Consider the following 16,437-nt stretch of genomic DNA (forward strand, 5'->3'; position numbering starts at 1 on the left):
CAGACCCAACAGTGAAAGGAGACATGGATGACAAGCTGCACCACAGGAGATTTTGACTGGGTAGAAGGTAAATATTTGAAGCTGGCCCTGCTCCAAGCAGCTGAATGAAGTAAAGGAATGCACAGAGGCTCTTTCCAACTTAGAATCATGGAGCAGGTTGAGTTGGGAGGGACCTTTAAAGGTTGTCCAGCCCCCCTGCCATGGGGAGGCACAGCTTCCATTATTCCATGTTGTTCAGAGCCTCGTCCAACTTGGCCTTCAACACTTCAGGGATGGAGCATCCACAGCTTCTCTGGGTAACCTGTGCCAGGGCCTCCCCACCTTCATTGTAAAAAAAATCTTCATCCAGCCTAAATAGGCCCTCTTTTAGTTCAGAACCACTGCCTTGTCCTGTCACAACAGGCAATGCTAAAATGTTTGTCCCTAACTGAAATCACTCCATAAAACGCATGAAAGACAAAGACCCCTGTAACTTTTTGTGCTATGAACTAAGAACAATAGAAATTCAGAAATTTGCTCCTGGGTTTAGCAGCAAAAGACAATGAACCAATCACCAATCCAAGGGAGTTTCAGCATTTCCACATCAGTAAGGTGACTCTTGGTGAAAATTCACCTCAGCAATACCCAGGACTTGACACAGCAGGCACGGCCAACTTCAACACTGAACTTGTGAAAATTGAGAGCTCTTACTGGATAAGGGAACAATGCCTCTGGTCTTAATCCCAGTGACTCAGTTTCCTGAAACCTGTCTACCAGAAAGCTGCACCCTGGATATGCTGCACGGAGGGCAGAGCACTCCCAGCTGCTGCAGCAATCAAGGATGGTGTCATTCTGTTGTTTTCTTTTCCCCCATGAAAGGCTGTGTGGGCAGAAAACATTCAAGTTTCATCTCAGGGCATATGAGCAGAAAAAGTGACTTGGAAATTCTCGCAGAGAACTTAAACCTTCATGTTGCTGAGGAAAAGGACTGCAATTCCCAGTAGAAACAGGGCACACGCTCAGATGGGAAACCAGGTACTGGCAATCCTGCCTACGGCTGCTGGGATCACAGATTTTCACTCTGACTACTGCAGCCTCCACAGATCTCTGGGGAAAGAATGTCAAGTCCTTTTCAATGCATTTTCTCCTAAGCAAAGCTCCAACAAGACTGCAGTATTTAACTTCTCAAGGTTTGATCTCCAGTGTCACCACAGTGGTGCTGTATCCTCACACTCTCAAGCAGGGAATCTTCCTCTCCATGCAAGCACCGTGCAGCATTCCTGGGATTTACGGATTGGCTCTAACATCAGAGCTCTGCCATGCATGCGTGCTACAGGGATAACTGGAAGAGAATTATATTGCAGACAGTCCAGGTGGGGATCCAAGCTTGTACCACAGGGCTCCTCCCTGCAGAGCTGCGATGCTCAGTACACTGCACACGGGTTTGTTCCCAGATTTTAATATACATCACATTTACACATCACTAGTAAAAATCTGTACACTTCACATTACAGTAAGTACGAGCCACCAGTTGCTAGCTAACACCAGAACACTGATGAAGCCCAAGACAACTGCCCTAAAACAGGCAGGGGGGCTGGTCTTCCCCTCTAGGGAAGTTTCTTTGGGTTACACATTCTGACAAGACACTGCTTTCCAGAAGGGCAAGCGAAGGTGGTGAACCAGGTCCCAGAAATGGACCTGCAGCTTTTCTTCCTCCTCCAACAGCTGTTAAGAGCTGCCTGCTCACACTCCAGCTCCGGATGCCTGGGATTCTGCTGGGATTTTGTGTCTGCAGCATCATTTCTTCATCTTCATGTCTGCCTCGATGGCGCAGCGCCGCCCTCTGGTGCCTCCGTCCTGCTCGCAAGGCAAACAAACAGAGTTACACAACCCCCCAGGAACGGCCCTCCGGCACAGCGCCACGGAGGGAGGGCGGGAGGGAGGGAGGGACAGAGGGAATTCTGCATCTGGCAACAATTTTTCATGCCTTCCCATCAGGAGAAAGGGAAGCTGTCCCTGCCAAGGCCTGCCTGCAGACCTACCTAAAGCTGGATCTGGACACGGCAGGGTGCTGGGCTTGGCAGCATCTCTGCACTGCTGGAGCCAGGGCACAGAGAGGCAACACCTCTGGCCCAGACAGATGCTTTTGGAGCCTGGACAGTGCAGGCTTCCTCCTAAGCAGCAGATTCTAGCTTAAGGTGGGAAAAGGAAAACTGCTGACTAACCTACCTTATCAGCTGCTGATCCCTATGGGAAGTGCTCCTCCAGCTGAGTGACCCTGGCACTAGCTCCCTAGTTCCTCCACACAGCTCCTTTCCACGAGCAGGTGAGCTGAGAGCTTCCTCTGATCCTCTCTCTGGCTGATCTGCTGCCTCTCCTGGAGTACTCCTCTGTCTTTAGATACATGTGAGAGATAAGGACAGCTCTCCATCTTCCTCCTCTCTCTCCTCACAGTAACTCAGAGACTTGGGGTTTCTCAGAGGGAATATTTTTCCAAACATTTCCAGATTCCACGGGCACAGAGCAAGATATTTCTGCAGAGTCTTATTTGCTTTCTGAACCAGGAACAGATAAAGGACACACAGCTGACTCCTCACTCTCCCAAGACCTTTCGTACTGCCTCGGACATGTGGAAGGGGCAGCTGTATAAACATGAGAGATGTAGGAACTACAGGACTGCACCACTTGGTTTGTCTTCCCACTTACATGGAAAGAAAGCAGGAGAGAAGTCATGGAAAAAAGCAAAAGCAGATGACAAAACAAAACCACTCGGAACCAGAAGAGAAGAGTGAAGCCCCACCCGCTCACCCATTTTGAGAGTAAGGGACTGAGATGTCTCCTCTCAGCTCACAGTGGTGCAGCCCCCAAGTCAAACACAGCCTGCTGCAGTGCTAAGGATGCTGTGACAGTGCAGTGATCACCCAGACAAGGAGCAGAGCACCTGGCAGCAGTACTGCAGAACCTGCTGGAGCCTTTCAATACTTACAAAGAGAGAGAGAAGGAAGGCAGGAGAGCCCATTGGGACACTGTCCTGTTAAAAGGCCAAACAGAAGGACTTATCAGGCATCAGCTACGGAAATGCACACACCACACAGAAGCACTGAGCCCACACATGAGCGTAGAGGAACATGTGCCCCACTCCCCTTCCTGCAGGGCGTCAGTTTTATGCAGCAGGAACATAAAAACAGACAAAAAGAGGGATACTGCGAGAGCCAGAATGCCAGGAAAGGGATATTCCCTCCACAGCCACAGCAAGTTTTCCTGGTCTACCAAACAACTGCTGCTCAGTGCAGCTGTCACTAGAACTAAGCAGGCAGCCCCTGCTGTCACAGTGTTGTGTGCACCAGAGAGTACCTGAGATCACTTCATCAAGTTTGCACGTGTCTTCACAGAAGAAAAAACCACAAATCTTCATTGCTTAGATCAGTGTGGAATTCAAAGGTTCTCTGGTGTATTTTACACAGCAAACCAGAGGTGACTGATTCTCTAGCTCTAAAAACCTGACTAGGAAGTGAAGGATATGGCAATTCACCTTTCTGCCATACCACAGAATCACAGAATCTGTGGAGTTGGAGGGGAAGCAAAGGATCACCGAGTCCAACTCCCTGCCCTGCAGGCCCATCCCCAAGGATCACACCATGTGTCTGAGAATATTCACACCTCTTCCAATATTCTGTTCATTTCCCTATAGTTTTTATCACCTGTTTTTAAAAACAGGCAATAGAAGTATTTGGATTACAGAAAAAACTCATGAGACCTGCCTCTGTACAGTTCCAGAACTGAAATACAATCAATAGATACATTTAAAGAAAATTTGTTCACATGAAGATGCTGGTGTGGGAACTTTTGCCTCCTTGGTGTGGGAACTTCATGCAGTATCTTGGGATTCTTCAGAAGATCCCAAGTGCCCTTGCACAGGGTGCAGCATTCTCACCTTCTCTGAAGCATCCTGCTTGCGAGTGGAGTCTCGCCCCCGCAGGCTCTTTGCACTGATCCCTGACTCTGATGTTTGCATCATCAGTTGTGTGGCCAGGAATTGCTGCAAGGAAACCACACTCTGTTAAGATTGTCAGGCAAAACAAGCTCAGTAAGTGCACGTCAGTTAACTATCACAGACCACAGGCTGGGAATGATTGGGTCAGAGGCAGTTTCAGTTCCTTGTGTGCTGCTCAGAATAAGTTCCCCAATTGACCTCAGAAGCCACAAGTCCTGAGGAACTACAAAACCCCAATTCAAACTCAGCCCTGCCAGCTGGGACATTCTTCTTCAAAGGATATTTTAAATAGCATAAATTCACAGGGCAGTTTCATGTGCACTTTATATCAACATAAACCAGCACAGCCACCCAAAGAAGCCGTGGCGTCCCCTGTCATTCACCGTTCTTGTTGCTCGTTTCTGTTCCTGAACCACACCCTGGTTCCTGCTGGCCTAAGCATTTCCCTGAAGGAAATTACATCTGAAATTGGTCTTGGATGAACATATAAAAAATTTTGCTGTGTTACTTTTAACTCACCCACAATCTAGTTCAACACAAACACCATGAGAGAGAAGCAGGGAAGGACAGGACCCACTGCATTCAAACACACTGGGAGTGAAACTGTGGTACAGCCAGACCTACGGACCAAGGCAGATGCTCTGTCCTGCACTGGCCTCAGCCCAGTACTTTACCTGGATCTGCTCCAGGACATCTCTCTGCATCTCCACAGCCATGTGGTACACATCATGGTCAGAGCTGTTGTACATCACAGCGTTCTGAAACATCAGCATAATATCCCGCTGGAACTCGGCTGTGGTGCGGATCAGCCCGTTCTCAATGTTCTTTTTGATGGTAGATAAATCCATTGGCCTGTGAAAGAAATGCAGGCAAAATTGCAACAGAAACGCTTAACTCTTTCCCATCTCCTTTGGAAACAGCCCTGGGTCTGTAACGTGTTTAGTTACAGTGTGTATTTTATTTAGCTGAACAGGTTCTCCCCCGTGGGCTGTGCTCCCCAGTACAAGGCAGAAGACCCAAGGTGTCCAGCAGTCACCTGGAACAGTAACAACAGCCTCAGAGATCTCTCAGAAGAGGCATCTGCCTTCTCCAGGCACCACTAACAGAGAAACTAAGGAGCTAGAGCTGCAGCCACTGAGCTTGAACTGTTCACAAGAGATCTCAGCAGCTAGCAGGGGATTCTGGTAATTCTTCCAGAAAAGTCCACCATCGGGGACAGCAAAAAATACTGATTAAAGAACAGCTTCTAGGAATTCCAAAGGTTAAATCCTACTCCTGGACAGAAACTGGGAGAAACAGATCAGTTTCACCTTACTGATAAAATGTTCTGTGGAAGTCAGTGTATTTCACTCAAAGTCAGGACTGTGTACAGACGTGTGATGACTGTTCTCGGGGAAACCTGCTTCTGACTGAATCATGTCAGAAAAAGAACACTTTTCCAAGTCTGCACAGCAGGCAAAAACTACATTGTTCCTACCAGAAATCCCTACAAATATGCAAACATACATAGTTCTGATGACAGAACACTGCTGAGACTCACCTCTGCACGATGCTGTGGTAGCCTGGTGCTATGTCATCAGTTACAGGCTGTAAGAAGACGTTGGCATACCTGCAGAGAAACAGAGTCCACTCAGTGCCTGTCCTTGCTGGTAAATATTTGTTTCATGCTCTCCTGTTCATTTGTCTGCAACAATATGATTCATCATCTCCCAAGAGAGATAAGCCTCTGAGATGGGAGAGTGGAGACTTGTCTAGGATTAGTCACTTCTTTCTGCCAAGACATCAAACTCACCTGTGATTAGCTGCTGCTCTCCAAACCAGCATGATGGCTTTCTTCCAGATCTTCTGAGCCTGTATCGCCTCCTGGTCCTCACTGCACACTGAGCTGGGAAGAGAAGAACATAATTCCTTCAGGAGTCTGATCACTGCCTCAGAGCAGAAAACTCATGGTTTGTTTTGTCCTTGACATGCCCATGCTAATGGAAACCAAAGACAGACAGAAAAAGTGGGAGCTGGGACTGGAGTGCTGTCTGCACACTTGCCCCCGTAAGCAAGAACCAAACAAATAATCAACAAATTCTCCCTTAGGACCCACTCGGCAAGCCAGAAATGGGAATCCTCCAGTCCCTGTGTGCCCTGACACTCACAACTGCGAGGAGGCCGGGCTGCTGGGGATGGAGTCGGCGAGCGGGTGCGACTGCAAGGGCGCGTTGTGGACGCTGAAGCCGTCGTCGCTCTCGCTCACGGGGGGCTCGTTATCCATCTCTGAGAGATACCCCTCACCCTGGTCTTCTTCTTTGGGTTCCTCCAAACTGGCAGCCTCACTGGCACCGTCCTCATCATCCTCCTCACCCTGCCCATCCTGAAACACAGAGTCCATCAGCTGGCACAGCCAGCTACGGCAGCCGCTCAGCGCCTCCAGAGCAACCACGGCTCTGTGAGCAAAGTGGTTTTCTTGCGAGGCTGCTGACAACTGAACAGGCACTTCCACAAAATCCCAGACTCTCCAGCCTGCCCTGCTTGTCCCCACAGACCCAGAAGCACATACACAAACATCTTTACATTCTGAAGCCACCTCCCCTTCAGCTGCAGACTGCTCAAAGTGCAGAAAGCTGAACACAAGCTTTGCCTTTCAGCAGACAGCAGCAGCAAGATGTTGCTAATAAACTCAAGATGACTAAAACCAACAGGGAATTACCTTCATCTGACTCCTAAACAGGGCTTGGGCCTCCTCCTTCATTGATTCTGTGAAAGAAAGAAATGCAGAGAGATTGATTCTCCCAAGCAGCCTTTCCTACAAAAGCTCCTGCACCAACGCCTACTGTCCTGCAGTAATTACCACTGTTCCTACAGGTATCTTTTCTCCCTCCTCCCCAAAAAACCTGAACCAGATAACTAACAACTATCCAGCTAATAATGTTGCATGTAAAAGATTTCCTAGCTGAATTAAGTTACCTGACAGCTCAAATTTGTGCTGAACATCAGCCTGTGAGGAGTCTTCACTCACATTTGGGACTTGTGGAGGGGATGAATCATCATCAGGTGGGGTCTGGAGGGAAGAGAAATGCACAAATCTAGATGTTTGTGTCAGCTCACTTCAGTGAAGGTGTGGGCACATCTCACTCACCCTAACCTAACTCCAGGCAATGAGGTTCACTGAGCACCTTCCCAGCAGCAGTTCTGCACAGGGGTGGGGGGAGATACACAAAGGTACTGCCTAAAGCAGAGCTGCTCTGCACATCAGCAGCCTGACTCCCAGGAAAACAGTCAGTCACATTCACTGAAGGGTCACTTCAACCCAGCACTCATCCTTCCTCTAAACTTTGCTCCTACCTGCCACAACTGCTCCTCTCTTCCCCACACCAGTTCCAGGCAGCCTCTGTGACCACATACCTCTGTCTTCACTGGATTGAGCACTGCATCTTCTCCTTGGGACGACTCTATTTTGATTTCAGAAGTCTCTCCTGATGTTACAGCTGCTCTTTGATCTTCTTCTATCTCTTGGTTTCTAAGCTCTGGTGTTTCTGTCACTCTTGCAGTTGCTGGTATGGTTTCTTCAGGGCCCAGCTGACTCTGGTCCTGCTCTGCAATTTCAGTCTTTATTTCTGACCCCAGCTCACTGATGCCCATTAGGTCTCGAATTCCCTTTGCCTCTGGCTCCTCACACTCCAGTCTCTCCTGCTTCACTGTCACAGACACTTGTGGCATCTGGGCCTGCTTCTCATGCTCCTGACGAATTGAATGCTCCCATGGGCCAGGAAGGGTCTGAGGGTCATCGGTATCTTCACAGAAAGAAGAGAGAGCAGCTTCAACAACTGCTGCATCCAGGACTTCAGGGTGGTCGTCTACCTTTATTGTCAAAACAAACACACAGCAGTGCAGGCCGAGGTCAGAAAGAGGGATTAAAGAAAACTTCATGTTATTTGGTACCGAGACAATTGTGGAAATCCCAGTCTACTCCGTTTACAAAGTTGCCTTTTTTGCAGCCAGATTTGTATCACTCCCTGTGAGAGTTTCTCCTGAAGCTTCAGTTTCAGAAATATGGCACTCCTGGAAAGGATTCTGTTAGAAGGGCTCAGCTGTCTGCCAGAGACATGACCCAAACCCTACCCTCCAAGAAATAAAGACATTTCTTTTTGTACTCTGAAAAGGAGCACCAGTGTCAGACAGGCAGCAGTGGTGTCCTTTCCTGTTGATCTGGAAAATGATGGGGAGAATGTGCATTCTGGAATAGTTATTTCTTGCTTGTTTAAACTAAATTGGTGAACAGCAATCATTTGAGATTAACCCAACCGAATGTGGAGCAAAAGGCACTGGCACTCTGCTTTCCCCATTTACCTTGTCCTCAATGATGGCTATAATATTTCCAACCGTATCAAAGTCCAGCTCTTCCCCCGTATAGGACACTGCAATATCCATTTTTTCAGCCAAATCCAGATCTTCTTTCCCATCCATGCAGTGATCTTTGGAAGATCCTGCAGCGCTGCCAGCCCCAGAACCCAGGCACTCTTTCTTGATGGAATCGATGATCATTGATATTTCACTGCTGTCCATGGACACTGTCACAGTATGGGAATCAGACACTGCCTCCATGGAAACACAGGCTTCTGGCTGGCTCACTGCACAAGGACGAGAGGGACAGTCAGAGATCAAGCTGCAGAGGTCCCCACATAAACAAACACTGCAGCGGGTAAGACCAAGCACCAACCACAGGTATCCCAGGCCCATCCACCCCACCACAGCTTAGATTAATAAAAGACCAATACAGGTTTGCTTTCCCACAGGAGAGGCAAAGTGAGATTCCAACCCTTGAACCGAAGTCCAGCAAATCACCAGCACCCCCACCCACACCCAGCAAACCCTGCTTAAAACCATCTGTTTACTCCAGAACCCAGCCACAACCATCCTTTTTGGCCAGGATGGCGAGTGTGAGGTGATAAAGCCCAGCTGAGAAGCTGGCAGGGCGCTGATCCCACGGAAGTTCTGCTTTCCAGCAGGACGTGACCTCTGAGTGCGTAGTTCGGAACGCACCTGTGGCTACGCTTTCTGCAGCTGCAGCTGGTGGCACAACGGCTGGTGCTGACAGCGTGGGCATCATGACAATAGTGGCCTGGGACACAGGCTCTACGGGGGGTGGCAGGAGCTTAGCTGGAGGCTCGCTGGCAACAGCGGAGAAGGAAGCAAGAGGTGAGGTGAACTGTGCAGGGCCAGCTTCTAAAAGCCGGGAAAGCGTAGGAGCACCTAACAGAGAGTAGAAGGGAAAAGCACATGAGCAAGAAGCAGCCACCACTGAAGTCCACAAAGCCACCACTGGGATCTTCACTGTCTGGTGGCTTCTTCTGGGAAAAGACACAGAGATACCTATAAGGAGTCCCAAGAGCTGTACAGAGAACCTGCACCAAAAAAATGCACTGCTCCGTTGCGTGTGCAGTCTGAGGCAGAATCATGCAGCTACAGAACACTGCACCCACTGTCAGGGCTGGACAGACTAAGCCACACATGCACAGAGATGCCCTTCCAAAGGCTCATCCCAAAACAATTATGGGAAATCTGAAAAACAGTGCTGAGAGAGCCACACATAAGCCAAGACAAACAGTTGTCACAGGAGCTGGGAGGGAGTGGAGGGGATTTCCTTGCAGGTTTTTCCTGGAGAATTCCTTTTATATCAAAGGCTGCCATTCATCTTAGCTGCAACTTCCAGTCTGAATTTACTGAACTGTCTGGACCAAATTGGCAGGCCTTAAAAACCCAGATGTGGATAAGGAAAGCAAGATTACTTGTATGGAATTCTATATGAATGAATGATGTAAATTCTCAGTTGCAGACAATGTGATTAAATCACAGGTCAGCAGGAGCTGAGGAAAAAACTTCCTTAGGCAGGTTGTTCTGAAAAAGCCCAATGCAGAGTCTTGCCCTGTCCCCCTTAACCCCACTCTGAGGAACTTCCTCTGGAGCTCAGTGGTCTAACTCTCAGCAGATCTCAAAGATACAGCAGAGGGAAGGCACACGAGCTCTCCAGACCCACAGGGAGCTGGGTTTCACACATTGGGAATCAGATCTAGACCATTTTTTCCCCAACTCCCTGTGAACAAACCTTTTCTTTCTACACTCAGATGCCTGGTGTTAGCCAGTGTCAAACCCAGAAAATCAGACTGCAGGGATCAGGACTGGATCAAGCCGAATTGTTTCAGTCACTCTTTTAAGGATTAGGGGCTTAAAAAGTAGGGATGAGATGGACAGGGCTACAGGAACAGGAATACAACTGATAGAGAAAGCCCCAAATCAGCCAGGTAGACATCATCTTTCCCCCAAGAAAATCCACAGAACAGTCTGAAGGTACATCTTAAGGGAGAACTGTACAAGGAAAGGCCCGAGTTACCTGAAGCAGCTGGAGATGCAGGGACAGCACCAGGTGCTGACTGCATTTCCCCACTGTGCAGCACTGGAAGGACACTTCCTACCTCCAGCAGCACTCCAGAGCTGTTCATGTGAGCAGAAGCCACTGCCATTTCATTTTCACCAACCTGTCAAAGGAGGACGAGACTCAAGTTCCTGGAGATACCACCACACCAGTGATTCTCTGCCAGATGTGCACCTCCATGAACAGGACCAGCATCTGGTGTCCCAGCATTTCTTCTGCAGTTTTTATTCAGGTTAGTCCCTGCCTGAGGCCCCTCACACAAGTGCAGAACACGACAGTCTGAAACTGTTGCTGTTCTTCAGCTGTAACACAGCTGCAGTGCTACCTTCCTTTGAGGTGAGGCCAAGTGCATCATTTGCTCTGTCACAGTTGTTCTGTTCAAGGACCTCACATATGAGTCTCTCTAGACCCTGAGATGGCACAGAAATATCCCTTGTTTTGAGTTGAGAGAAGCAGAAGTACCAAGATGGAAAGTAAGGTCACACAGAGATCCTATGATGGACCTTGAAACAGATGCAAACCAGTCCTGTTCCTACAAAGAAAACTCAAGCCTTCCACAGCCATTACCCTTCCCTGCTCCACTTTATGTTACATCCTGCAAACACAAAATCCATGGAACATTTACCCAAGCTAGCAAATAGAAAAAACCCTAAATCTGACTACTAGGAAGAAAAAAGTCACCAGCAACACACCTACTCCATCACACAAGCACTAAGCCAGGGAGTCTGTGTCACAAGCAGGCTGAAGGCTGCTGTTTTCAGACTGGGCTCTGAACAGTGTCAGCATCTCCTAAGACTTCCCAAGTCACTAACACCACAAGTGGGTTCTCATCACAGTGATTTTAGTAACTGTCAACAATTAGGAGAAAACTGAAGCACTTCTGTACAGGTCATAAATGCCATTCAAGGATTCCCTGCCCTTGCACACATTAAAAACACTGAAACACGACTTCCTCACAAGGTGTAAAGAATTATGAGCCCAGTGCAGGAATCATCAGGGACACCACGGAGGCTGATGGGGATGATGCTGACTAACAGGTTCCCTCCCCTGAGCAGAACAATTTCCTCTAGCAAACCCTGCAACTCCAACTCCTTATGACTGAGGGGACAGCCAGTCCTACGTGTCGCACGAGCCCTGCAGTCCTGCTGGGAAAGGGGCTGACCTCTGCAGCTCACAGGGGTATTTATACCTCTCAGGTTATCACTTCTGCTGGGACTCTCACAAAACTGCACATTTTAAAAAACTCTTTGCAGATCCCCCTTTTTCAGTGGGAAAATCTGGAGCAAATTGTTTGCGTGCTTGCATATATGAGCAGAGAGCTCCATACCAGCCTGGGGCTTGTGGGCAGGAGACTGCCCTTCTTCAGCAGCTCTGAGAGCAGAGGGGAAGGAGGCGGAGTTGCTTTTTGTCCTAGCATCTTTTTCTGGGGTGAATCATCAGTGACTGGGGTCATGGGGGCATCCAGGGGAGCAGAGCCTGGAGGGGTGTCAGGGATTCCAATGAAGGAGGCAACTGGGGTGCTGGGCAATGTCCCTGGCGTGACCTGAGAAAGAGAAAAACCACACTGTTCAAAGCCACACTCCACCACACGGACCAGCCCCACTTGCTGCTTCCCCCAAGAGCATTGTTCCAGCACACCACAGACACCTACTCCATTCACTCACTGCCCCTACTCCAGGCATGTGCTTTCACCCTTTCCCTGCCCTGCAGAGCCATTTCCCAGGCACTCACAGGCTGCCTGGCCAACCCACTGATGCCCCTACACGGCCTTTGATCCAGGCACCGGATCACCACAGACAGGGAAGAGGACATGGACCTCGAGCAGCACTGTCACCAACCACACTGCAGCACCTGAAGTCTGCAAAGCAAGGCAAGGGCTTCTCCCCAGGCCCCTTCTCTGTGATGGATGCAGAGCCCCACGTCCCAAGCTGGGCTTTCCCTCCCACCCAGAGAAGGATCCTTACCCCTGGACTGGCCTCATCCCCGGCGGGCTGGGACAGATCTCCAAGGGAATAATCCCCGCCCGGGGAGGTGGAGCCTGCAGGAGAACGAACCATCACCCCCGTCAGCCGCCGAGGTGGGTTCTTAATGGCCTGCCGAGCTGGAAGAGAACAGAAACTACAGTGAGATTCTGTGACTCCATCGTGGACAGTCCCCAGGAGTTACCTCTGACTTTATCCTGAAGAATTTTAAGAGAATAATTTATGCTATAGGAATTTCTTGCACCCCACTAGGCTCAGTTCCCAAATAATACTGACTTTGGGTAATGCACTTCAGCTGCAAGTTTCTCTAGCAGGTTGGTATTCACCACCTCGCACCACCAGATTAAATGCCCCAAGAGTTATGAACTAAACATTCGGAATAAAAGTTTCTTCCTCTTATCTTCAGTGACCAGGGGACACTAAAGGTCTGGAAAGCCTGACATTCTAATACAGAGCTCCTTATTAATCCTGCTTTCCCTTGGATAGACCTTTCCTGAAGATTTTATTCCTTTTTCAGAAGCCTCCACCTTTTACCCTGTTACAAATAATAGTGCTGGAAAGAGAATACAGCCTCTCTCCAACTCTAGGGTCAAAGCATTCCTCCTGCAGGTCTTAACAAGACTTCAGCATTTTCTAAATGTTCTTATGAATATATGCATTGGTCTGAGGAAAACGAAGGCACCTCATTTCCAGCTTACCCTGATAAGCAGCATCTGTAGCCTTCCTCTTGACTTCTGCCTCCTCCTCTTCCATTTTTTTCCTTCTGTACACAGAACAAAAGCCTGCTGTCACAGGGTGTCTCAGTTCCCCTGAATTCCCCCTTCAAAATGTGTTTTACTGATGCCCACCCTGTTATCTCCAGACAACATCAAACCACTCCTGTGGACCCAGGCTCAAATCCCCCAGGGCGAGCAGCAGAGCCAGGGAATGACACACAGGGCAGGAAATTTCACTTCCAGATGATTGTCAGAAGGGAGGCAGCAAACATGGTTCTGCAAGCCATGGCCAAACTCTTTATTGAGCAACCCCAAAGGATGTTCCAGACCAGCTGCTATCCCCCAGTCCCAGCTGTCCCCCCTCAGAGGCCAAAGCATCTCCCCAGCTGCCCCATTTATCTTAACCCAAACTATGTGGAGCAAGAGATGCTGGACAAACAGAGTGTCAGGAAACCACAATCTCAGAAGAAATAATGAAATAACCCACATCATAATCTCATTGCACAGCTCCTCCAGTCTGTTATCCATGTGTCCGGCCTGGATCAGCTCTGCATCCTTCTTGAGTTGCCTGTAATCATAAAATCTTTTTACATGTTGATCACTGAACTGGACACCTTGAGCAGCATTTTCACCCCAATCACCATCCCTCTAGGACTCCTTTTTCAGGACAGGACTCTCAGGTGTGCAACATTTTAACACCTCTGTCACGTACCTGTATTTTTCCTGTGTTTCTTTAATAATTTTCTTCAACTCCTCAACCCTCTCTGCAGTCAGTTTCCGTACAATAACATCTTCCACTGTCTCCACAACTTCTCCCTTCTCACCACGTTTTCTTCTAGAGAATAAGAGAAAAGAAAAACTCAGACACAAACCACAAGAAAACTCAGCTCCTCCTTCATAAATGGTTGCTTTTTGTCATTCATGACACGCTCATGCAAAAAAAAAAAATCAACTTCCTCCAATTCTCTTAAATTATATTGGACAGCACAATGTTCAAACAATCTCTTCAGCAAATTTTTGCTAATTCACCCAGTGTTAAAGTCTTCAGGAACAGAGCAAAGATGCAAGTCCACCAAAAATCCTCAACCTGAATATAATCCTTCCACTTCAAGAGAGAATTCTTTCCTGCCCAAGAAGAAATATCTATTTGCTTCTTCACTAACTCTACTAAGCCCTTTAATTATGCAACTCTAGTGCTGAAGATCATTTACAGACAAATCAGTCACACACAAATGTTACTTTTAAACATCCCATCTTTAAGTTAATATCGTGTGAAGTCTCCAAACAAAATGCCCTGGAATTAGGAGCAGTAAATAACTCATATCACAGAGCTGTAGTGAAAACACTGATAAGAAAACTGTAAGAAACCACTGCCAAATAGTAACAAATACAAAACATCTCCCTTCTAATTTTTTTTTCTACCCCTATTCTGAATGATAAATTTATGTGTAAAGCTTCTGATCAGTAAGGCTAACATGCAGTGTTTTATTCTAGCCAAATAAACATTCTCTTTCCTATCTGACAAACCCTGATCCCACAGCTATTCCATCTGAATTTTCTCATTCTGAAATACTTCTTTTGGGAGGAGTTGTTGGGGGACAAAAAGTAATTTAGCAGTGACAAAAACCCACAAGTCCCCCCTGAGCTGCTGCAGGCTGTGCTGGGATCAGACTTTGTACTCACTTTGGGGTCTCCGTGGTCTCCAAGAGCTCTGAGTACTGAGATGCACAGTGCTGAGAAGAGACAAAAGAAGTCAGAGGATAGTTTGCTTGCCCAAACAGCAGGACACACCAAAATACATGGACATCCACAAATTCCCAAGGCAAGGAATATCACAGCTTAGTCACAGGCCTGGTGAAGGATCTCTTTAGTTAGCCTGACTCAGTAAGTGTGTACTGGATAAAGCATGGAACAATTAATCTGAAATTAATCCTCAGCCTGGCTTTTCTGATTGTGCAGAGATTTGGCGCCCAAGATTCAAATGTCAGTGTCTTACCTTTTGGGAAAACCAGTCAGGTGGGCGTCCTGGCTCTGCAAAAGGTTTGATGGCTCTGCTGACTGAGACCCTGTGGGAGGGAAATGGCAAGTCACCATCAACTTACCTTCTCCCCAACCAACATGCAGAGAAAAGATGAAACCCTCTCTTAACATCATTGAATAACCCTGGTAAACATGATAAACTCACCTGCTAAACATGATAAACTCACCAAAAATATTTACCTGCTTCTAATAAACAGTAATTTCACTCTTGCTTTGAAAAGTAAGTTTCTTGCATCTGGTTACGTGATTACATTTCCATAAAACTCTTACTTTAGTGAGGAGAAAAATACAGTAAAACAGAGCTATAGGTTCAGTGCACAGGAATCTGTTACCAAATATCTTTGTTGTCCACAACTCACCTCATCTAATTATGAATACCAAATCATAGAATGGGTTGGGAAGGACCTTAAAGATCATCTTTAAAGATCATCCAGCCCTCTGCCATGGGCAGGGACATCTTCCACTATCCCAGGCTGCTTCAAGCCCTATCCAACCTGCCCATGGACACTTCCAGGCATGGGCAATCACAACTTCTCTGGGCAGCCCTTCCCAGTGCCTCACCAGCCTCACAGTGAAGAACTTTTTCCTAATCTCCAACTCTTCAGACTCTTCTGAGTCTGAAGCCATTCCCCCTTGTCCTGACACTCCATGTCCTTGTCCAAACTCCCTCTCCGGCTCTCATCGCTCTTTATTTTGATGAACACACCTCTACTTTCACACAGTAGTTATGAAGGCAACAAAATGCCTGCCCAGGTACACCTTCAACACCTCTTACACCCCATCTTTGTTCTGAATAGGTGACAGCCCCATGTGCACCCGCCTTCCCCGCTCCCGTACCAGTTCTGGTCGCCGCTGCGCATGACGGAGGAGGCCAGGCAGAGCTTCTCGCGGATGGACCAGGGCTCGGTGGGGCCGGCGCTCAGCAGCTTGTGCTCTGCGGGACAGGGCAGCAGTGAGCGGGGCGGTCCCGGGCACACCGGGACTCGAACCCGCGGTTCCCGGGCTGGCCCCGCCCCTCTCGGACTCTTCGGTCCCGCCCTTCCCCAAACCCATTGGCCCCGCCCCGCCCCTCGCCCCCTCTTCCCGGGAGGGTCCTCCGGAACCGCTCCGTTCTCCTCGGGCCATTCCCCTGCCCCTTCTCCTCCCCAGCCCCGCCGCCGCTCGCTCCCCGCCGCGTCTCCCGCCCAGCCTCGCACTCACTCCCCGGCCCCGCCGCCATCTTCCCCGCCCGGCCCTGAGGGCGGCAGGGGCGGCCCCGCGCGCAAAGCCCGTCGGGAGGCGGCCGAGCGCTACCACGCCCCCCTC

General features: G+C 48.7%; 1 protein-coding gene across 2 annotated transcripts; it reads right to left on the reverse strand.

Moving 5' to 3' along the window:
• Positions 1-1,422: 1,422 nt before the first annotated feature.
• Positions 1,423-16,412, reverse strand: BRD8 (bromodomain containing 8). Of its 2 annotated transcripts, none has more exons than XM_038150409.1 (21): positions 16,333-16,412; positions 15,970-16,066; positions 15,089-15,158; positions 14,776-14,825; positions 13,805-13,927; positions 13,580-13,660; positions 13,075-13,139; positions 12,359-12,495; positions 11,722-11,937; positions 10,353-10,497; positions 9,005-9,214; positions 8,312-8,592; positions 7,367-7,822; positions 6,929-7,022; positions 6,672-6,718; positions 6,121-6,335; positions 5,766-5,858; positions 5,514-5,582; positions 4,648-4,825; positions 3,914-4,018; positions 1,423-1,836 (listed from the first exon to the last, which is right to left on the reverse strand). In XM_038150409.1, exons 1-21 carry the CDS (start codon positions 16,349-16,351, stop codon positions 1,777-1,779), a joined length of 2,811 nt encoding a protein of 936 aa, XP_038006337.1. In that variant the 5' UTR covers positions 16,352-16,412; the 3' UTR covers positions 1,423-1,776. The 2 variants fall into 2 exon arrangements, with proteins under 2 accessions (XP_038006337.1, XP_038006338.1); XM_038150410.1 differs by lacking the exon at positions 11,722-11,937 and adding an exon at positions 2,966-3,010 and having other exon boundaries at positions 1,429-1,836.
• Between the last annotated feature and the right edge of the window lie 25 nt (positions 16,413-16,437).

The sequence above is a fragment of the Motacilla alba genome, chromosome 13 (genome assembly GCF_015832195.1).
Source record: "Motacilla alba alba isolate MOTALB_02 chromosome 13, Motacilla_alba_V1.0_pri, whole genome shotgun sequence".
Lineage (NCBI taxonomy): Eukaryota > Metazoa > Chordata > Aves > Passeriformes > Motacillidae > Motacilla > Motacilla alba.

Excerpts from the sequence above, each read along its gene's own strand:
- BRD8 (XM_038150409.1), bottom strand. Across the intron at positions 13,661-13,804 it reads GAAACACAGGAAAAATACAG|GCAACTCAAGAAGGATGCAG; the intron begins GTACGTGACAGA and ends TTATGATTACAG. Across the intron at positions 12,496-13,074 it reads TACAGATGCTGCTTATCAGG|CTCGGCAGGCCATTAAGAAC; the intron begins GTAAGCTGGAAA and ends GTTCTCTTCCAG.